The following is a 24,135-nucleotide window of genomic DNA, read 5'->3' on the forward strand; positions in this document are numbered from 1 at the left end:
ATATCCGCGATTATCAACAATAGATTCTCGCAAGAATTTGTCATCACTGACATTAACAGGTTGATATTACAACGGTCGAAAATTCCAAGAAAACTTCTGCCAAATACTCTGACATTAAATGCATCTGGTTCGGGATGTGCTTTTGTGCAGGTAAATAGATATATCCGGCGTCAAGCTAACCTTTTCCGGCTAGAATATGCATATAATTATTAACTTGAAAAATTCAGTGAAAACACCGGCATATATGAAAAAATTTAACGTTTTTACGTATTTCGTCAGCAAAGGAATAAAACTGAGTACATCTATAGAATAAAAATTACCTATAGAAAACAAAAATTGAATAAAAATGATACTTGCATCAAATGACTCAGTGTTGTAATCACCGTTTCAATTTTCTCAAATGCTAGATTTCAGTATTCATAAATATAAAATTTCAAATGCTATCACCTGTAATTTGACAATGTATAATCATTAATTGTACCATGGATAATAAAACCAGTCTTTTAATTATCCATGATTGTACTGCAGTACAGTAAATGAAATCTTTCCAGCGTTCAGCATCCAGTAATTTCCGTATGCTAGAATTTACAGTAGGGAAATTTTAACCAAATCTACCCAGGAATTAAGGAAAGAGTGCATTGCAGTATTCAAACGTTATATCTGATGTTTACAATCTAATGTTTTAGGTATCGGTGAAATACAATGTACCTGCTATTGAAATACCGTCGGCGTTTGATCTTAAGACTTCCGTTCATCGTCGCGATGCAAGAGAGGAAGAAGAAACTACCTCATGTCATCCATTGCGACTGCAAATTGAAGCAAAGTGAGTCCGCCAATACCGTCTAACCGTCACCCGCATCTTTTCTCATTAAATTAAAGAATTAATTTTTTATGTAGCTTAGCTGAGTTTTACTTTCTCATATGTTGGATTTCAGTATTACAAACATTAAAACTTACGATCTCTAAACCTGGGCTATATTCAAAGGAATTTTCAAATTAGTTAAATTGTTAAATATCGCTTAAGTATCATGGTTGAAACATTGCGAAATAGATAACATAGCTGATAGGGATTGATATACATGTTACTACCACATAGAAAGAGGTATAATATTTTGATAAAATTTAGTAATTGTGTGAGCTAGCGGAGTGGCCTGTACCCACGTTTTCTAAAAAGAACACTTGCATAAATTACACTTGTACAAAATCATGTAATGGACTTTATAAATATTGACTTAGATGGCTCAAAAAAGATGTTTCCAATATGGCAATAGTGGATGTTAAACTTGTGTCTGGATTCATCGCGAACAAAAAATCTCTGGAATTGGTGAGCAATGAATTCTATTTTTTGACATATACATTTTGAATCGGTATTTTAATTCGTAAGTGGTGTATCGTTTTTTTGATTCTCCTGGTAAAAAAACTGATTCCGTAAGTTTATAGACTATTAGATTCTCTTTGTCCGAAAATTGTTTGTATTATTTGCCTCTTATTGTCCCGGGCCACGTGTCGTGACGTTTCACTCCATGCCTATGGCCTTTTCAAATTTATCTTAGGTTTATCAAAATTAGTTCTCCTTATGTCGTTCTTATCTTGCCCAATTATTCTTTGGAATTTAAAATCGTGTAAATATAACACAAATCTATTTTATTATTAAGGAGAGCCTATTATTTATATGCATCTCTGCCATAAATTAAAAAATAGGAAAATGTGCTACCGAGTCTGTATACCTAGGTTAAATTTTGCATGAAAACTATACAACTGTAAGACTGGTTTTCTACTACCTATATTTTAAGACAATTGTCTATCCGCTGCAATTTATCCCTCTGTCTTATTCGCCCCTAAATTTTATTTAATGTGACAATTTTCCATCTTGTGACATTGTTCTCCTCAATTGGCGTTATCCCTATACTAACAAAACAATGTAATCATTTCTTAGAAATTAAGACACTCAAAAAATGTTGCTTCATGCTCAACTCGTTCAAACAATGATGAAACACACTTAAGAAGATACGAAATTGATGGACAACGTGTTATCCTTTATTTTAACAAGGTAACTACTGTAAATTATATCACCTTCCAATGTTAAGCGCATTCTGACAGCTTTACAAGTTGTACGGCCGCTTCGTCAAAATCGGCTAAAATTATTATAACCATTTGCATAAAGTTAAGAAATAAAAAAAGATAGACCAAGCTTTTTGCCAAATTTCTAGAAAGTGCACGTTGCAATAGTTATAGTTCCATATAATCTTTGTTTAAAGAGTATTATAGGGTGTGAACTCATCATAGCACTTTTTTGAAAAACATTTATTAACGCCATTACTACAATAGCATTATATACCAAAGTGATCACCGAAAATTCTTCGCATGGACTTGTTACACCTCGGTTTTTTTCAAAATGGTAGAAGTATTTTTGTCAGAAGTTGAAGTATATCTTTTAAACATACTGTACGAAAAAAAAGACAAAAATCTATTTTTTTTTTAAAAGTCATTTGGCTTAAGCCGTTGAAAGAGTGAGTGAAATGTAAAACTAACTTGTAATTACACGAAAGCTATACTTTGCTCCGGGATCATCACAGATTAGTCTCATTTTGTCCTGGTCGTTATTCAACAAAGCAAATAATCGTCAATTTGATAAGAGAATTATGGGTTATTGACTATTCCTTCCAGATAAAGGCTATGATTTTCTCGCTGGATATAATACAGAGTACTGTGGTGAAGAACGCCCAACCTGGAGTTGTCAGTGTTTATGATTATTACGATCCAGGTATCAGCAAAAAGATTTTAATACTTGATCATTATTAACCATCAAGTTACTCATTGTAACGAGTATGACCACATAATTATCATATTTCCACCGACAAATATCAATAACTTATTCGGAAAAGGTTGCGATTCGTCTGTGCAATAGGTTATGAAAAATATGGTTGAACTAACCTATTTCGATTTCGTTCATATCCACATAACAATAGCAGGGCTGCCCAGATTGTGTGGGCAAAATAGAAAATTAGCCCCGCGCCCTAAGGTTTGCAGGAATTAATTTAAAGCATTGTTTATTTCAAGTATACCGTTCAGTTTATGGGGAGAAATAGTTCCGTTAATGCTATAATTTATATTACTACTAATTAATGCTGAACGTGAATATATGAATATAGCTCCCACGGCCCCACCTAAGGATATTCTGCCGTCCTTGGGCCCGTAATGAAAAAGAAACTCTGTGCGACCCTGAACAATAGGATTACTAAGTGAGAAACTCTCAAAATTTCCCAGTTTGCGTTTTTGATATTTTCCTGTGCATGTATGAAACGTATTTCGTACCTTTCGGACGGCAATCTGCTGAGTACGAAGTTATATTCTTTATTGAAAGTCTGGTATGTTGACCAAATGTACTAATCTTTTTTAGATAGCCAAGCAAAAATTTTGTACAACATCACTGAAAATGACTGCCATGGAAGGGAAAGAAGTAAGCCTGTTTTTAGCTTTTATGCCTCATTATAGCATTTGCAGCTTCAAACTAACGTATATGACTTGACAAAACAATCGATTGCTCAGTTAGCGAAGAAAATAGAAAGTTAAATCTATGTTTGGGCATCATTTTCTACAATTACGTCCTAATTTTAAGGTTTCTTTCATCAAGACGCCTCGGCGCTGCAGGGCTAATATAGAAAACAAATAGCTATAGCTATACTAATTTATGTCTGAGATCTGAGTATGTAAATAAACATTCAAATCATCCAAAATCCGATACACATGCCATTGGTACTGTTCTAGTCCTATTATAAACTGTGATTACATTCCATGAAACAAGTTAATAATAAAATTATAGAATTTACATACAAAATATTATATGTCATATTCGGTTCAATTGCAGAAGGATGTCCATTGACACCTTGTGGTTCTCACAGTCACTGTACAAATATCAATGGTTCCTACACCTGCCAATGTGAATCAGGCTATACATCATCCAACGGTGGACAATCTTGTACAGGTATTTGTGACTATGACCTAACGTAATATTCAAATGTACTTAATGTAGTCATTTCACTTCATTTTTTTCGAACGTAGAATGATATTGAATTAGTCCTGAATTATTCAATCAGTTTCACCTAAATTTCTTAATATAGGTCTATTGATAATGCTAGCTAGTTTAAACCCTAAATTGCACGAGATAGTAATTTTGTAAGTTCTGTTCAAGGCAGGCATTATAATACGGAATTTTTACAAGGACACACATTGTCTTTAGGTTCAATAATCACTTAGTCTTAGAAATTACAACGTGAAATTACAAGGCAAGCATATAAAAAAGAGCATAGCCGTGCAAAGCACGGTCCGTCAGTCTCTAGCCTTTTTTAATATATAATATATTCAATAATGTCAATTTTATAATAGAAACAATAATTATTTTAAATAGTCAAATGAAAATTATATTAGACATTTTTGTCCATGAGGCATGATTTTTAAGTACACACTTTTCCATTTACAAGGACACATTCGCCTTTTACAAGGACACAAAGTGTGTCAAAAACACGCGTATTATAATGCCTGGTTCAAGGACTTTTTGCCACCAAAAGTTGATTTGGGGTTTTTGGGTGCATTGCCTGGCCATGGCAAAGTTTCCTAGGAAAACGGGCCTTTAAAACGTACATTGTTATAAACTGTAAAGCTAAGGTTAAAATTTCCTATGCGTCGATGTTGCAACGTACATTTATGGGATGTTTAAATAGCTTTTAAAAATTAAGAAAGGTTATCATAACCCCCTAAAAATAGGTCTACTGAATTAGAATAGGTAATGTCAAACTAATTTACCAGATTTAACTTGTAAAGATAGGTTCAATAAGGCTATTTTAATCTAGCTTCTTGTTATTATAACGACTTATTTTAGAGCGCTTCTATCAGATTTATCAAAACGCTTGTTCAATGAATTTTCATAAATTTATATAATTATTGTCAGATTATGGATATAATTATCATATTTCTATTCTTTCAGCTACAGAATGTCCTGAGGACTGGAAAAAAATCGACGGCCTTTGCTTTTACATTAGCAATGACACTGCGTCTTCATGGAATAGTGCACGAGATGACTGTCGTGAACGTGGCGGCCATTTGACGGTTCCAACCAACTCCGAAATGAATGGTATTGTCCTACATGCCATCCAGCAACGTAACATTGAATCAGTATGGATTGGCGTTTATAGGAAATATGAAAGAAAGTTCTACGAAGTGGGTGGTGATGAGATATTTTACCACAACTGGGATTACATGGAGCCAAACAACGTGTGGGAAGGAAAACTGCGTCGAATTGCGAAACCTACCCCATTTCTCAAAAAAAGGGGATGGAATGATGTGCCATGTAACAGGAGCGATCTTCATTACGTTTGTCAACGTTGTTTATAAGTATATCGCAGCATATACAATTATTGCAGTAATGGAGGATAATTTCCCAGGAAAGATTAAATAGCGTGATTGGAATATAGACTCTTAGACTTATTCTTGCTAATGGTAGTTTTCTTTTGATTCAAGTTTGTAATTAATTGAAATAAACGAAATCTCAAAGCAATTAACTCATTTTTTTTATCCGCCTATTTTCCTCCAGTTTTTCAATTCCAGGCTTTTGTAACCGGACGTATAGACGATGATGAACCTAGCTTTGGTCCATATATGTATCCGTGAACCCGTTAGCGACGAGAAATGGCTTGATAGTCATCGCATGAAAAAACAGCCTTATCACGATCGCTTACAAGATCTCCGAAGGACACTTGATGGAATTAAGAAAGTGGAATAATGGTTTTCGTTTAATAACGTTTTAGTTGCGTCTTAGCTTGCGTGACATTGTTTCGTACACCCACACAAAGCTATAGCAGATTATATTTCAGGTGTAAATGTGGCTGTCGTTTAGAACTTCTTAGAGTGCAGTGCTCCATGGAAATTGAGGAGTGCAAAGAAGTTCTGAAGAGCAAGCTTGTTATACAGGAATTAGGAAATGGAGATTTTGAAACGACACCAGCATGCATTGTCGCTTTCAAAGGACAGGTGCTTGCCTGCACCTAATATTGTCCAGAACGGAAACCAAAACGGCTTAAAGTGATTTAATTAGTTCTCATTTCCAAAATTATTTTGATATATCGAAATCGAGCCTTCAGATGATTTTTGCCGATTTTTTATATAAACATGCAAAATTATATGAATTATTGCATCACCGACGGCAAGCATTTCACAATAATAAAAATATTGAGAAAAAAATTCTGGCAAAAAAACTAAAAACTCACACCTTGGTCCAATTTTTCGTTAGGAAGATTTTGGATCAAATTTACCGTAGGGAAAGGCATCACGGAGACTTTTTCAGTGAACTGAAATAAGACTAGAACGCTAGCTGTAAGAAAAATTTGGTGGAATAAGAAGACTTTCTTGTAGATATTGACCCAGGCAATTTTTAGGTAAAAATAGCGGCAATTTGATTTTTCTTTGAGTTTCCGCACCAGAGGCCTGGGTCATACCTAGAAGAAAGACTTCCAGTTCCACCATCTTGGCTTCACTCATTATAATGAGGGAAAGTCAGAGGGTTGACGTTCCAGTCTTATTTCAGTTCATTGTTTTTTTGTCACATTTTCCAACCGCATGACAACATTCCGAGCACGCAGTAAGCACGCGCATAGCAACGATTATCGCTTAGAAATTATAAAAAGCTATCCGATTATTTTGCCCATCGTACCCCAAAAATTAATCGGAATTATAACAGAATGACAGTATGTAAAACTCAGACAGTTTTGAAGAGAACAGAGGAGTGAGAGGACAAAAAAAGGAGGGAAAACACGGAATTTCTGAAGTATATGTTTGCTATGAGTAATTTGAGTAATTTGAGATAACAAAGCAACCTATTATTCCGGGGTCTTTAGCCCAAATAAGTACTTGCAGAGATATTTAGTTTTGCTTCTCCCAACAACATTGTTGGGTGTGTTTGATGTGAGACGTGAGTGTGTTTTAAACACAATCAGTTGCCAACGGCAATTATTTTTATTTTTGTGCTTTTGCTATGCAAAATTCCTGGTAAAAGTTGAAGGCCGTTGTATAAATCGAATGTATATATTGCTGACTTAAGCTATTTAAAATTTTTATTACATTATTATGAAATTTATTCTGTTAATTGCTTCGCTCCACTGGATATTCCTGTTGTTTTTGTAGAAGCATATTCAACGTTAAAACGGCCATGCACAGCTAGATACTCGAGCTCTTCAATTGAGTGAAGCAGCATGTATTTTTGGCAACTACATCATGGGGACCTACGTAAATTCAATACATACACTCTGGGGACTAAACGGTTTGTGGGGACTTAAAACGAGTCCCCATAGTGTTTTCATCTAAATTCTGGGAATTGGTGAAGTTTAAATAATTATATAATATCGAGTTTCAATCGGCCACAGCTAGATACCCAAGCTCGTTATTTAGAGTGATTCAGAGTGAAGTAGCATGATAACAGCTGATGGCCTCAAGATGAATGCCCTGGTATAATCCTATTTGGCAATTGTTCCAAGTAATGCAATATATTTTTCCGAACCGAAAGTAAAATTATTGAAATGCCTGTAATTGTAATACGAGTAGAATTAGGATTATATGGCTGATGGTAAGATATTAGTATTACTAGCATTAGGGTTATTAGTAGACATATCAAGTTAAAGCATTTTTCTGCGGATTTTCCAGGATCAACGATATTTCGTTGAAAGGGTAAACAGACTTTTAACAAACGCATGCAAAACGTTTTGACAAAACGTTTCAGTTTGATCCGAAAGGTGTATAAAATTCTGACTTATATTTAGACGTACTTTGGTGTTCTCACGTGTGGATACAATGAACACGAAGCTTTCACGCAATTGCTATATAGGCTATAGCAACGCTGAACATTTAATCAGTTCTCCGGCGATTCTTACTGTTCATTTTCCCAAGTAATGCAATCTATTTTTGCTGCATTAAATCAAAAGAACATTCCAATCTCGTATATAGCTATATATAAATCGAACGTATTGCCGACTTAAATTCAGTAGCACGACAATTGTCATGCTATATATGCTAATATTTGGTGTTTATTGATTGTGAAAACAATGAATTTCTAAAGATATGAATAATGATAATAACACAAAATTTGCAACAAATGACTAAATCGTCAGGCTAACTACGCCACTGCTTAAGCTATATTTATGAACTTTATTAGCAAATTTCTGCTTTTAATTACTTGCATGGTTCCTCTGAATATCCCTGTTGTTTTCCTATATTATACAAGTATATCGAGTTTAAAACGGCCAGATAAGATTTTCAACCTCGTCATTTAACTGCATGAAGTAGCATGAGGACAGCTGAGGGCTCAATATGAATGTTCTGGTATACATCGCTGGGTAGCGTGCATTGCCTAAGTTACTTACAAATTCAAATTAAATGAAAAACCCTGGTTCTGTCAATAGATATTTTCATTCTGTTCTTCTTAATTCATAATATATAGATATACGTTTATAGTTAAGGCTACATGTATAGTTCAAGGTTCAGGATTAGGCCTGGTAGACGGTCCTGATGTTTTGCATACGGCATTAGCACATTCATAGCAAAGTTACCACACGCTGGGTAATTCCCAGTATTTGTTGTTCTAAGTACTGCAAAACATTTTTCAGAAGCGAAAGTAAAGCGAACGTATCTGTATTTCTCATACGAATAGAAACACGATTATGGCTGATGGTAAGTTATAGCAAGTATCTAAGCGTTAAAGCATTTTTCTGTGAACTCTCCGGGATGTACGATATTTCGTTGAAACGATAAATACAGACTTTTAACGAACGCCTGGAGAACGTTTTGACCTATATTATAACGTTTCAATTTGATCTGAAACATGCATAGATCACCGTATAAATAATATATGATAGCAAAATGAATATGACTTGATTACTTACTATAATGTAAGTTATTGTGCTATTCAAGTTGCCGATCGGGCAACCTAAAAGAATAGCTCAAAAGCTAAAGGACTCTGATTTGCTAACCATTGCCTATAGCCAGTCCATTAAATAAGAAAGTATATATAAGATTTTGAGAGCACAATTTAGTCCCTTACATATCTCTGTGCATGGCACCCAAAGTGATATATAGAGATATGATTATAGTAGGACTTATAGGAATTAATAATGTGTTAATGTAACGATGAAACCTCAAGGGCTGCATGCTTACAGTGACGCGTTCTTACGCTTCAAAAAAAAACAAGATACATATTTTCCTCAAGGTGATTTCCTCACGACAATTTTGCACACACAATGCGTTGCATTGAGCTAACCATAACATTGAGCTCTTGTGGTATGAAGGGGGCTTTTGTAATACAATTGCAATATGTGACAAGGAAGAAAACATGAGATCAAAATAGGTCTCGGAAAAGTATTAATTGTCGAGTGAACAAGTTAAAATTAATATAGCCTAGTAAATATATCTACATTTTCAATAGCTAAGTAGCTAACACTATATGCGAACATATAATATACACATTCTTACTTATATTTAGACGTAGCTATGTGTTCTCGCGTGTGAGTACAATGCATATATACAAAGCTTTCACAAAGTGGGCATTGCATTAAACTTTTAATCAACTTAAATATTCAAATCCGGCATCTCAAACTCTCATTTATAGAAACTTTCACATAAAATTTCTGCTTTTAATTGCTTGGTTGACAAACATATATAACAACTTTTTTATACTGTTTTTAAAACATTCTAAACAAGGAATATGACAAGAAAAAAAATATAAATTAATGAAATCAAAATTTCCCGGCTAAATAAAACCTTAATTCTCTATTGAAATCTATGGAAATATATAATGTATACAGCACTGCATGTAATAGGCGCTAGACATAATTTTGCAGTAAATACAAATTTTACCGTTAATGTTCACCGTAATTTGTTTATGCTGATGGTGGCAATGGAACACCCGATTATGGTTTGGTAGTCCATGCAATGCTCTTCCAATTTATCTTAGATAATAATATTATCCCCGAGCCGGTGCGGAGCACCGTGCGAGGGTACTAATTCCGCTCGGATATTTACACCCACGAAATGCGAATGCGAAATCAAAGTCGTCCGCCATTATGCAATGGACCTCACGCCATGGACGGTCTTCTACGTTATGCGCATGCGCCATTGTGAACTACTAAGCTCTTGATTGGTCGAGACAAAAATTTGTATTTTCAAACGTCAATGAATAACTGTCATTTACCAAAATTTTGAAGAAATTTATAAATTTATACTTTTATAAATATAGAATATATTTATTTTTACTAAATTAGAGGGAAAGTCGAATGTGGTCAGGACTTTTCACTGTTTAACAAATAACAAGACCAAATTTTCGACCGAATTCACCGTGTATAATGAAGTCGGAAGATTTTACACTTCATAATATTTCATCCGGCACAGCTTCAAAAAGTAATTCTTTTGTGGCAAACACAACTTTAATATTCTCAAATGTATTTCACTATAAATCTGAATGTGTTATGTGATAAACGACATTATAATTTTATTTATAAACTCCGTTTTCCTAATGACAAAAAGAAAACAAAATGAAAACATTCCCGTACAAAAACCAGTCGAAGCGCTGTATGAGACGTCTGATGTTATATTTCATGGTATTTAATAATTAAAATAATTTACCATAACACTGACTATATAGGAGATATACCATTGCTTGAGTCAGGATTCAAGGCAGGACTCGAGCCAGGACTCGAGCCAGGACTCGAGCCAGGACTCGAGTCAAGGACTCGAGTCAAGGACTCGAGTCAAGGACTCGAGTCAAGGACTCGAGTCAATCAACCTTTCTCACGCAATGCGACCAATCCGCCATATTTGGATGACATATAGTTGATTTTTTAATAAATCATTTTATGAAATAAAAATTGGGGGTAACATAACTCGTAACCAACAGGTAATTGCTGTCCAAAATATCGGATGCAAATCGTTAATTTTCATTTCTGACCATAGCATGGAGAATAAAAACAAATTGTGTTTCTATTATCCATTGTTTTAACTTTCAAATCTTTACGATTTAATGGTGCATGCACCGTAATGGTAAAAGAATTAGCCTTTCTAACGCTATGCGACCAATACAATGTTGCTGACTAACTAGAAGTTTTGCAAAGTTCTGTTTTTGAATTCATTTAGCGATTTAAAAATTGTGGACTCAAAAAATGGTATCATAAATAATCACATTTAACGAATTCGGAAAAATTCGAGTCTACTTAAAACCTGCCGCACACGAGAGCAACTAGCCGAGCTAATAATCACTCGTGGCTGTTGGCGTAAGCAAATTTTCTCTTGTGCGGACAAATTTTAAGCGCTTTTGTTCATTCGTGGCACTTTATTCTGGAACGAATGAACAAAAGCGCTTAAAATTTGTCCGCACATGGGAAGAACCATTGAACTGGGAAGAACCCGCTTACGCCAACAGGCACGCGGGAAAGACGGCAATAGAAGTTTCCATCAGCAAGACGTAGATGAGTCATTAAATCGGAGCTTGTCGGCTCGAGTCCTTGGCTCGAGTCCTGACTCGAGTCCTGGCTCGAGTCCTGACTTGAGTCCTGACTTGAATCCTGCCTCGATATTTAGGTACCCTCACTATATAGATGAGTAACTTAACTTCCAGAAAAAGGTAAGAATCTTGTCGTATTTTTGCCATTTTTTCACAAAAATATGGCCGTTGCGAGTTGCTATGACTACAGTGTTTCCACGTGCAGAAAAATATTTCCATACTTTTCTTAATTTCTATTTCTCAAATACCCTGTACCCTCCAAAACCCCATACCACATAAAATTTCTAACAATCATTAACTAATTTTGTTTAACCCAGGCGAGGGGTTGCTGCATGCATGTATTTCTAATACGGGCCTAAGACGTCATATTTCAGAACTCAATCTAGCCCTTCGCGATATTTGTGCATCTTAAAGTTATAGTCATAGCCAATATAACTTAAATGAATTAGTGCTAAAAAATCAGCCGACCAAGGTGGTAATAATTAAGAGGAGATTTTTTGCACAATCCAGAAACTAGCGCTTAGAAATACCGTGATGCATTGCGTGAGCAAAATTTACCCTAAAAAGTGATGAATTAGTAGCACATAGAACTTGTCATAATCATAAGTCTTAATTACCTTGGAGGTTATGGTATAGCCAAACTCATCAATAATGAGATGTTATGGTGCAGTTATATTGAAATGTTGAGGAGAAAGTCAATCACAGTCTCCTAACCCTCATTTTTATACTAACTTTGATTATAACTACATAAATTTTAAGCAACAAACATTTTCTTTTTATCAGGTATTACTATCACTTACTATCTTATTTTATGGTCATTGATGTTTTATTCAGACAATGCATGATGTGTAAAGTACTCCTTTCATGTACCCTTGCTGTCATTCATCATATAAACTTTTTGAATCGCAGAACTGGGTTCATGAGAATTTGAGCCCTCAGGAAAAAGTTTTTAAGTTTATAAGAATTTGAGCCCTTGCTTGCTTCTATAATCGCGGAAAACAAATATGGCTAATTTAATGAAGCAGGATGTGGAGGGTATAAACCTTTCCACTGAGAAAAGACGTTCAACAAGCAACAGCACGCCATATTACACACAGGAATCGCCTTATGATCACACAGATCATTAATTAACTAAATTGAACACTATGCTCGGTTGTTGGAAAATGACCGGCGTCGAACATTCAACAAAGGTCATTTCGTCACTTATTCGATATCTTCACGAAGTCTAATTTCCAGTGAATTGCATTGGATTAATCTCGACATGGCTACATATCTACGTTCCTAAGGTCACATGGTAACTTGAAAAAACACTTCCAATATTTTGATTCATTTGCGACCATTATTGTAGTTGCAGCGTGTTTTTTGCTTCCCTTTAATATAATTATTTTGGCACAGCTGGTGCTGCAATAAATCGAACGTATTGCCGACTTATGTTCAGTGGCGCAGCCAGCACGACAATTGTCATGCTATGCTTATATTTTGGTCTTCATTGACTGAGAAAACAAAGAATTTCTAAAGAAATGAGTAATGATAATAACATAAAATTTGCATAGCATGACTAAATCGTCAGGCTAGCTACGCCACTGCTTAAGTTATTTATTTTTAGGAACTTTATATTATCAAATTTTTTGCTTTTAATCACTTGGTTCCTCTGGATATCCCTGTTGTTTTCCTATTTACATGTTAATCGAGTTTAAAACGGCCAGAGCTAGATGTTCAAGCTCGTCACTTAAGTGCGTGAAATAGCATGAGGACAGCTGAGGGCTCAAAATGAATGTTTTGGTATACATCGGTGGGTAGCCTGCATTGCCTATATAAAGTACTTTCAATTTCAATATAAATTAAAAACCCTGGTTCTGTCAATGGATCTTTTCATTCTGTTCTTCTTAATTCATAATATAGATATACGTTTATAGTTAAGGCTACGTGTATAGTTCATGGTTTAGGATTAGGCCTGATTGAGAGTCCTTATGTTTTGCATACGACATATTAGCCCATTCATAGCAAAGTTACCACACGCTGGGCAATTCCCAGTTTTGTGGTTCTAATATATTTTTCAGAAGCGAAAGTAAATTTATTGAAGTATACGTGTTTGTCATACGAATAGAAACACGATTATGGCTGATGGTAAGTTGTTAGCAAGTATCGATCGTGTTAAGGCATTTTTCTGTGAACTCTCCGGGATATACGATGATTCGTTCAAACGGTAAATGCTTGGAGAACGTTTTCACATAACGTTTCAATTTGATCCGAAAGATGTATAATACGAATAATGATAGCAAATATGACTTGGATTAAATACTAATGTAAGCTATTGTGCTATTCAATTGCCGATCGGGCAACCTAAAAGGATAGCTCAAAAGCCAAAGGACTCTGATTTGCTAATCCATTGCCTATAGCTAGTCCATTAAATATGAAAGTATATATCAGATTTTATAGTACAATTTAGTCCCTTACATATCTGTGTGGCCCCAAAGTGATATAGAGATATGATTATAGTGCTATACGGACTCAAAGGAATTAATGTGTCAATGTAGTGATGAAACCTTAAGGGCTGCATGCTTATAGTGACGCGTTCTTACGCTTCAAAAAAAAACAAACACGATAGATATTTCAACATCGCAAGGTGATTTCCTCAGGAAAATTTTGCACACACAATGTTTTGAGCTAACCACCTTGACACCGTTGGCTAACATCAGCTAACATGCAGCTCTCGTAGTATGAAGGGGGCTCTTGTAATACAATTGCAATATGTGACAAGGAAGAAAACACGACATAAAGTATAGGTCTCGAATAAGTATTAATTGTGGAGTGTACAAGTTAAAAAATAAATTAATATATATATATATATATATATTATATATTCACGATCTTTAACGATCGATCATGAGGCGATTATGTCCGTTTAATTCTCTTGCTTGATTTCGTGATTTTCAATTGATCTTGCTGCACGCGCGCACGATGAAATTTTCCAGCGTTGTACCGGTCATTGAAGGGACATTTCTTGAACAGCTCTGATCGCTTCTCATATATTCTCACATATCTCTGCCCCATAATTGGCCTGTGAATTAATTGGCCTGTATGTATTGAATAAGATTTCGGATATTTTTGGCAAGAATCTTGTTGGTTTATATTGGGACGATGGCCGGGCTTTAGTAAAAGGAAACACAACTCGGAACGCTGACGTGGAAAGGAAGGCATTAAATGAAACATTCCATCAGTTTGGCCTGAAGATCACATGTGAAGTAAGTCATCACCTTGTAAATTTCTTAGATGTTACGTTGGACCTGGAAGCCGATAGTTTCAATCCGTATAGAAAGCCCCTTAACACAACTCAGTATGTAGACAGTCGATCTAACCACCCGCCAGCAATTCTAAAGCAAATACTGAAGTCAATAAACATGCGTATATCATCTCTCTCATCTAACAAAGAGACATTCGAACAGTCAAAACCTTTTTACGTAGAAAGCTTTAAAGAAAGTCACTATAAAGAAGATTTACACTACAACCCTGAAAACCACAACGTATCGGCAACGCGAAAGCAAAAGAGGCATAGAAATATTATATGGTTTAACCCCCCGTATAGTAAATCGGTTAGGACAAACGTTGGCGGCAGATTTCTTCAACTTATCGACAAACATTTTCCTTCCACAAACCCGCTTCACAAGATATTTAACAGAAGCACGATAAAAGTCAGTTATAGTTGTATGCCAAATGTAAAGAATGTAATTTCGCAGCATAATCGGAAAGTATTAAGGAAAAAGGATCCTCAGACAACCCCAACGTGTAATTGTAGAAATCGGGATAAATGCCCTCTAGACAACAAATATCAATCGAAAAGTGTCGTTTACAAAGCAATTGTAACTTCTCTGGATGACGGTGTTAAGAAGATATATGTTGGTATGACAGCAAATTCGTTTAAGGAAAGATATAGCAACCATAAGAAATCGTTTAATTTAATTCAATATGAAAAGGAAACTGAACTGTCTAAATATATATGGCAACTTAAGTTTAAGGAAAAAGATTTTTCCATCCACTGGTCAATTCTTAATCAATCAACACCCTATGCTCCCGGTAACTCACGTTGTAATCTTTGTATTGAAGAGAAACTTTGTATTATGCAAACCATAAAAACTTGTTAAATAAGCGATCAGAGCTGTTCAAGAAATGTCCCCACAATGACCGGTACAAAGCTGGAAAATTTCATCGTGCGCGCGTGCAGCATGATCAATTGAAAATCACGAAATCAAGCAAGAGAATTAAACGGACATAATCGCCTGATGATCGATCGTTAAAGATCGTGAAACTCTGAGTAGCGAAAAATCATTGTAATTTTAAGATTTTAAATAATAATAGCTCTGCTTTTCAATTTAGTATTGAGCACTCTTTTAGTCTTAACGAAATACGATTATTTCATAATATATATATTATATATATATATATATATATATTATATATATATATATATATATATATATATATATATATATATATATATAATAATATATATATATTAATATATACTGTCGTTGTCAAAAAGGTTGTCCTGAGCAAGTATATGTATATATCGATCACGTGACATTATTATGCATCAACACGCGTAGGATTGTACAAGCGTGTTAATTGCGAGTTCGAGTATAGCAAGGTGAACGATTAAAAAAATGCCAAGACCATATTCGGATAATTTAACGTGGACAATGGTTTATCAACGACTGTTCTACGAAAGAATCATCGACGAAATTGCAGCACAGCTATTTGTTTGTTCGTACTCTCAGCACCTTTTGGAACACGGGTGATGTGAAGCCTTGCCGTATGGGTCGCCCAACAGCGAGCGTATCTTATTCCCACACGAAGAATATATTATCATGGACTGTTTACTGCGAACGCTGCAAATACAGTTGAATGAGATAGCAAGCTATATATGTAAACCTCTTCAATAGAATTCAAATCAGGACTGTCGTACACTCGTTCTACAACTTCTTGTACATGATGTGTTGGGTGGTTATCTGTTTACAAATATGCATAGTATTAGTTTTAGCAGTTGCATCTTTGTGCATCAACAAGTTTTGTTTAAACAGATATTAATAGATCAAAACATGATCACAAATTCAGTCATCCCTTGAGACATATGTTACAACAGCGAATTTGCATTCATTATATTCAAATCTCAACCATAACGAGAACGGATCGCGGGTTTTCCCCATCAAATCGATTCATAGCTGGTAAAAGCTGTTCGTCAAGGAAATGGATAAAGGAGCGTGTTTCAAATATTTCTTCAGGATTCTTTAACAAACGGTTCGCAAGAAGTCCATCACACGATATTGCTGAAATAATGGAATAGCGCGGTGTCCACCGTGCATAGCTATAGTCGCTCACAATGCAACAGGCGGTATCCCACGAGCGCTATATCCATATTGCCGAGCAATTCGTTCATCCTTAAAACGTAGAACCAAATAAATAAAAGATCTACTAGATTGTGCAATCCAGTTACAGTAAGGTATTATTTAGTACATACAATGCCTGTTTCATCGAGGAAAACAAGTAGGTTTGGGTCAAAAAGGCTGATTTCGGCCATGAATTGTAGCCCAATATTGTTTCTTCGCTGAAGGGCAATTCTCTGCATCTGAGAAAGAAAATCTGGCTTGAAGAGTTGAAAAAGAACAACTAGAATCTTGTAATAAATTGGAAAAAGGTGGAATGGTTTGCGTCTTATTCATATAGTTATATGATTTCGAGCATACGGTATTAATTATATATTCCAACTTAAATAATGTCATAATATTCGTACCTTTTTGCGTGTTATTCCAAGCCTATATATAGAGAGCTCGGCACAGTGTCTCCGGGCCAAATGCAGAGCCAGTAGCATTAATGATATAGCTTGCTATCTCATTCAACTGTATTTGCAGCGTTCGCAGTAAACAGTCCATGATAATATATTCTTCGTGTGGGAATAAAGATATGCTCGCTGTTGGGCGACCCATACGGCAAGGCTTCACATCACCCGTGTTCCAAAAGGTGCTGAGAGTACGATAGACGGTTTTTGAACAAACAAATAGCTGTGCTGCAATTTCGCCGATGATTCTTTCGTAGAACAGTCGTTGATAAACCAATCTCCTGCTTAAATCATCCGAATATGGTCTTGGCATTTTCTAATCGTTCACCTTGCTATACTCGAACTCGCAATTAACACGCTTGTACAATCCCACGCGTGTTAATGCATAATAATGTCACGTGATCGATATATACATATACTTGCTCAGGACAACCTTTTTGACAACGACAGTATATATATATATATATATATATATATATATATATATATATATATATATATATATATATATATATATATATATACACCCATTTGCAAAAACGTTGGCCGCAGATAGATAGATAGATAGATACTCGAAGTCTAATTAGAATTGCATATGATTACATTAATTTTCATGGGATTTCAATCATATTACACAACATATGCAATGCTAATTAGATTTCTATCTATAGATCTATCTGCGGCCAATATATATATATATATATATATATATATATATATATATATATATATATATATATATATATATATATTGGCCGCAGATATATATATATATATATATATATATATATATATATATATATATATATATATTATCGGTATTTATATATATTTCCAGGTGACGGCTAAAAATAACTTAAAGTGCGTTTATCACTTGTGGGATGTTTACGAATTCGAATGGGGCTTGAAAATTTGTTTATAAGTCTACAACCATTTTTTATAATTATATATAATTAAATAGTTTCGAAAATACGTCGGTTGGGGGGGACTGGGACTCAGGAATGATTTGCAAACACGCCGTCTTTTATAATGTAAACATGAAGAGTTTCACTGGCGATATAGTTTGCGCTTTTCAAGAAAAAAATGCGGGAACGGTGCGTTGTGTATGGCTGTAGCAACTGGGCGAGTTTTTCTCAAAATATTTTACGTTATTGGAAGATTGAAGTAAAATTACAAAGAACTCGGTTCCTGAGTTCCAGGCCCCGAGCCGACGGAAATTTAGGCAAATCGTCATGTTTAGATGTAAAGATTTCCGAATGTATTTAACTTTATCAAAAAGGGTTGTAGAACTTATAAACTAATTTTTCAAGCTCTATTCAAATCTGTAAAGATCTCACAAGTGATATAGGCACTTTAATTAATTTGTCAGCTGATCAGATGACCTTTAAAAATGGTTGGCTCACTTTAACTTGCATTTTCTGTGCAAATACTTGGCTGATTTTAATAAAAATTAAACCATTTAAAAGAGGACATTGTCCTCAGTAGATAGATGTTTTTTTTTAGTTCTATATGTTTCAAATTCGCTAGGATATTTGCTTTAGAATGCATGCGATTTGGCTAATTTTCGATATTATACCTCAAAGCGGCCTAATCCTTAGAATATTGCCCAAAACGCAAACGAAAACTGGTTACCGTGATTTAGTTCACATTTCTAGGATCATTTTGATATATTTAGCTTCAAAATGGTGCCTTTAGAAGATTTTTGCCGATTTTTTACATAAACATTCATAATCTGCATTATGGTATGTATTATCGCATCGCTCACGGAAAGCATTTCACAATAATAAAAAATTCACCAAAAATTTCGGGCAAAAAAAGCCGAAAAACGGACCCCCTGGTCCAATTTTACGCCAGGAATCGATTTTTGGGGTCAAAATTTGCCTAGGGGGTGGGCATCACAGACTTTTGTCACATTTTTGAACCGCGTGACAACATTCCGAGCAAGCGCTAAACACGCGCTTAGCAACGCTCATCAAGGCTCATCGCTTAGCTCTTAAAATGGCTTATTTCTCCGATTCTCTAGCACATCCTAATCTAAAAACATCGAAGTTATAACAGAATGGATAATAGGCAAAATTGAGACAGTCTAAAGCTAACAGAGAACAAAATAAATTGACAAACATGGAATTTTGAAAAGTATATGGTTGCCATGGGCATGTAATTTGAGATAACAACGCAAGCTACTATTTTGGCTTATATTACAAGTGCGGCTTAAAACTATCTGCGGATTTGAATATAGCATTTATATGATCTCTTCAAGCGCTATCATTTGGTGGTATTCCGGTATCTTTAGCTTAAATACTTGCGGAGATATTCAATTTAAGCTAGGGTCCCTTCTATGACACCCAAACATAGGACCTGTCCATAAAGAGTTTTAACCAGGAACCATACAGGAAAGGCACGGTTCATTTCATTCTATATTACATGAAGTTGAACAATATAAACAGGATTAGGATTGACGATAGTTTTTTTATTCGCTGTCCAAATTGCTCGCAGCAGTGGCGGATCTAGGGGTGAGCAGAATAAATTATGACTGCTTAAAATCGCAATCGAATTGCCAAATTTTAATGTAAAAATACTCTTTTCAAATCTATAACCAATAGCGTTGTTATTAAGGTGATTTGATTTTTAAATGAAGCTGTGTAAATTATTCTGCACACCCCTAGATCCGCCACTGGTTCACAGTGTTACGAGCGCGGTCCTATAAACTTTATTAATACTCGCTGTTGCATGCATGATTCTGTTTCGCAACAAACTCAGTGTGTCAATTATATTTATATAACTACAATAACGGGAATTAACGTCTCTATAATAAGCTTATATGTTTGACTTATCTCTGTCTGAGCACAAGTCTTATCGTCAACTTTAACTCCTTTTGTTTATTACTTTTGCTTTTACAGTATAATATTTAGGCACGGAAGCCTTACGAAGAATGCTATACGCATTACAGTGCGTTGTAGCACATGCATGCTATCGTGGTTTGTGGTTGACATCTTGTTACGTGTTTGTGGGATAAGCTAAGGTGTGGATAGCTATATGCTTATACTCATTCATGTAAGCCTGACCGAAGAGAATGCTATATGGTTATATGAATATAATATATAAATGGTGATAAGATGATATAGTGATTATACGTAATAACTGTCTTCAATAATATTTACCACTGGTAACTGTTACATACAATAATATAGTAACTTAGCATCAAATGTGGTATAACAACTGCCTGAAATAGACGAAACATTTCTCGACGTTTAGACCTGAGGGCTTTCGTCAGGAGAGTTAGTATAGAAATAAATAGGGGAGAATGTATGTTTTGTATGGCGGCAAATACGTGATATATACAAATGGGCCAATAGAAAACAAAAAATCAAAACTAGCTGGAATACATTACGTTGCCAAAGGGACGCCTGACGGGCTAAGAATAACCCGCAATGAGAGACCCCTGATCAGCAACCAAAATATATTACAATATATGATGTAAACAAAGAAATGGAAAGAAAGAAATGGAAGTGATTATACTCTGGATGAATGAGCTTAATGCCGGAGGGACTTAATGAGTCGCGCTTCTTGTCCTTTACGGATATTGTTCATTAGCTAGCTCTTTACCCAGAGTTTTATGACTTCCATTTCTTTGTTTACATCAAAGCAGGTTGTAATATATTTTCGTTGCTGATCAGGCTTCCCTCGTTGCGGGATATTCTTAGCCCACAATCAGGCGCATCTTTGGCAATGTAATATATTCCAATTTGTTTTGATTTTTTGTTTTTATTGGCCCATTTTTATCACGTGTTTTGCTCCCATACAAAACATTCATTCTCCCCTATTTATTTTCATACTATTCACATTATCTAGGAAAAATTAGGCAAAATGAGAAGGGGAGAAATAACGAGGGCGACGCCTCATGTAAACTGTCGCAAACAAGCTATAACGCGGCAGAAAGTTGAAAGCCGGTCGATTAGGGAGAAAGCCCAGTAATCCCCGTTTTCAGATTGTACCCTTCAGCCGTTCGCAGATTTCTGACCCAGAACTCTATCCATCCGCGTACGGTTGAATAGGTAATGAGAATGCTATAGTAACTCTCCTGACGAAGGCCATCATTTGATGCTAATTTGTTTGAAGACGCTGCCACGCTGCTCCCTGGTTATATTGGAACGAACCAATAATATCGTTATAAATCTTATTATGTGATTGTATAATTTTTCCAGTCAGTCTTCTTGTGTTTTAGGTAAACAAGCATATAATTTATATCCTATGCTAATTAATTATTTTTCTGAGCTTTTACATATATATGACCTAATTGTAACAAAAACTGTCTATACAACTAAAATTTAATCAGTTTGTTACTGGTTGATATAGTTGTTGCGGTTAAATGTTGTGCTGCATCCTGTTTAATAACATGTCACTGACATCTGACCTTGCTCAAGCACATTGATATCAACCTATCACAAACACAAATAGCTCGCGCACTTTTACCTGTGTATTATGCACCTGTCAGGAATCCCCATGCATACCACGAAAAAATATAGACATATGGAGCATGGTGGGAGATTTCCTTGCCAACTTGCTATATGGGTGGGGGATTAGCACTGTTTAGCAGATTGGTATCAAACTATCAATTGCATTTTTCCAAAAAGGTGGGGGTACATGATAATCAGACTTTTCAGGGCTTAGCCTAAATATATTTGTCGATGTATATATATAGTCATGCATTTTTTTGAGATTTTTCTCCTAGTGTGGCCCCTGTTTCTTTTATTGTATATATATATATATATATATTATATAATATATTATATTTATAATTTATATATATATATATATATATATATATATATATATATATATATATATATATATGTATGTATATACCCGTTTGCAAAATCGTTGGCCGCAGATAGATATATAGATAGATACCCGAAATCTAATTAGAATTGCATATGTTGTGTAATATGATTGAAATCCCATGCAAATATATTCATATGCAATTCTAATTAGACTTCGAGTATCTATATATCTATCTATCTGCGGCCAACGTTTTTGCAAATGGTGTATATTATATATAATATATATTATATAATATATATATATATATATATATATATATATAATATATATATATTATATATATATATATATATTATATATATATTATATATATTATATATATATATATATATATATATATATATATATATATATATCATAATTAAAACTCCCTTTTTCCATGTCTACAACTATTACTTCAGTATATGCATATAATGGGATTTATGTGAGAATGAGTGATGAACTATACTGAAATAATTCAATTGCACTTAAAACTTTTCAATAATATAAAATAAATCTTATTCCGAATTAAAGAATGCATATTCTAACACATTAAGTTTTAATACAAACTCTATATTTCAAAACAATTCTCTTGCATAACTGTTGAAGATGAATCAAAAATTTATTTTTTATTCAGCTGATGAGTGATTATATATTGTTTCACAATTTAAAAAACTTCATTTAATATACTATGAAATAAATTCTGCTTTTCCTGCATTTAGGCGCTCTTTTCGTCGGTTATTAACCCACGTTTTCCTGGGAAAGGGCAATGTATCATGATTATGTGATTAGAAAGAAATTAAACGTTTTAGCTCGATACGAGACAATCGATCTACAATATCACTTGACAATAATATTTTCCAATTTCTAGGTAATATCCAGTTATCGACTTCCTTTACAACTCCTGATCCTGAGTACAAAGCAATTCTGATACAAAATAAAACAAAAGACGCAACTGTTCTTCTCGATATCTACTCTAAATATGATAAATTATGCTGGTTACCCCTAAAAACGGAAGTCATTGAAAGTCAGAAGCAATTCTTTTATAGGGATAAAAAAACGTTCTCGTATAAGATACGCTCGAAGAAAGAAACAGATCAGATATACAAAACTTTTCCTGTTAAAAAATGTGTGGATAATAAGTTAATAATGCTTGAAGAAGGTGATCAAGACTTTAAAGTTAATGAACACGATCTGATTAATTATCCTAGAGAGTGGCAAATTTGCGTTAGGAGAAAGAACTTGGAAGATGAAACATCTGAGAAAATGGGGAGAAACCTGTACGCAATCTTGAAACTGGACATGAAGGATGTTCGAAAACAATCACCAGAAGAGCAAGACAAGATGATTAGGAAAGCATACCATAAACAAATGCTCATATTTCATCCTGACCATAATCCAAATGCAGACAACCATATATGCCAAGAAATTATTATGGCTTACAGCATCTTAGGAGATCGTGAAAAGAGAGCAAGCTACCACGACCTAACAGACTACAGCGGCGGTTGGTTATCTAAATCGCGTTGGAAAGCTATATTTAAACCTGAAGCTCACGGTAGACACGAAGGTCTTAAAAGAGTTGGTCTTTTGTTGTTCAGCGCAGTGTGTGTTGTAGGAGGCGTAGCTATAACAGTATTGACTGGTGGATTGGGCCTTCCAATTCTTATCGTCGGTAACATAATCGCGGGCGGGTTGATTGGAGGGTCAATCCAAGGTGCCTTTAGAACGATCAGTTACGACTCAATCAAAAATGGAGTAGAACTGAAGAAATACGCGAAAAGTTTTGGAATAGGGGCGGCTTTGGGTGCCATTGGTGGTATTGCAACAGCAGGAGTGACAATGGCTATAATAGGGACAGGAAACACCGCTGTTGCTATTGCTGAAGCTGCTGTCAGTGATCTTATTGCGAGCGGAGCAGCGTCAGGATCGATTAATGGTGCACTTG

At 34.9% G+C, this 24,135-nt stretch overlaps 2 protein-coding genes across 2 annotated transcripts; both read left to right on the forward strand.

Annotated features, from left to right (window-relative positions):
* The first annotated feature begins 8 nt into the window (after window positions 1-8).
* LOC114541366 (neurocan core protein-like) lies at window positions 9-5,391 on the forward strand. The gene is made up of 8 exons (XM_028561306.1): window positions 9-150; window positions 687-823; window positions 1,237-1,324; window positions 1,937-2,050; window positions 2,668-2,764; window positions 3,401-3,460; window positions 3,869-3,985; window positions 4,985-5,391. The coding sequence occupies exons 3-8, from the start codon at window positions 1,262-1,264 to the stop codon at window positions 5,389-5,391; spliced, it is 858 nt and encodes a 285-aa protein (XP_028417107.1). The 5' UTR covers window positions 9-150; window positions 687-823; window positions 1,237-1,261.
* Window positions 5,392-8,635: 3,244 nt separating this feature from the next.
* On the forward strand, window positions 8,636-24,126 carry LOC114541367 (the record flags this gene model as incomplete). Its single annotated transcript, XM_028561307.1, has 2 exons — window positions 8,636-8,715; window positions 23,062-24,126. Coding segments are annotated over exons 1-2 (1,075 nt in total), but the record flags the coding sequence as incomplete, so codon positions are not given.
* Between the last annotated feature and the right edge of the window lie 9 nt (window positions 24,127-24,135).

Source organism: Dendronephthya gigantea, unplaced genomic scaffold (assembly GCF_004324835.1).
Source record: "Dendronephthya gigantea isolate DGI-Jeju-01 unplaced genomic scaffold, DenGig_1.0 000283F, whole genome shotgun sequence".
NCBI lineage: Eukaryota > Metazoa > Cnidaria > Anthozoa > Malacalcyonacea > Nephtheidae > Dendronephthya > Dendronephthya gigantea.

Bases quoted from the DNA above. Each gene is read 5' to 3' on its own strand.
- LOC114541366 (XM_028561306.1), top strand. From the start codon at position 1,262: ATGGCAATAGTGGATGTTAAACTTGTGTCTGGATTCATCGCGAACAAA. The intron at 1,325-1,936 runs GTGAGCAATGAA...ATCATTTCTTAG, and splicing joins ACAAAAAATCTCTGGAATTG to AAATTAAGACACTCAAAAAA. The intron at 2,051-2,667 runs GTAACTACTGTA...TATTCCTTCCAG, and splicing joins TTATCCTTTATTTTAACAAG to ATAAAGGCTATGATTTTCTC.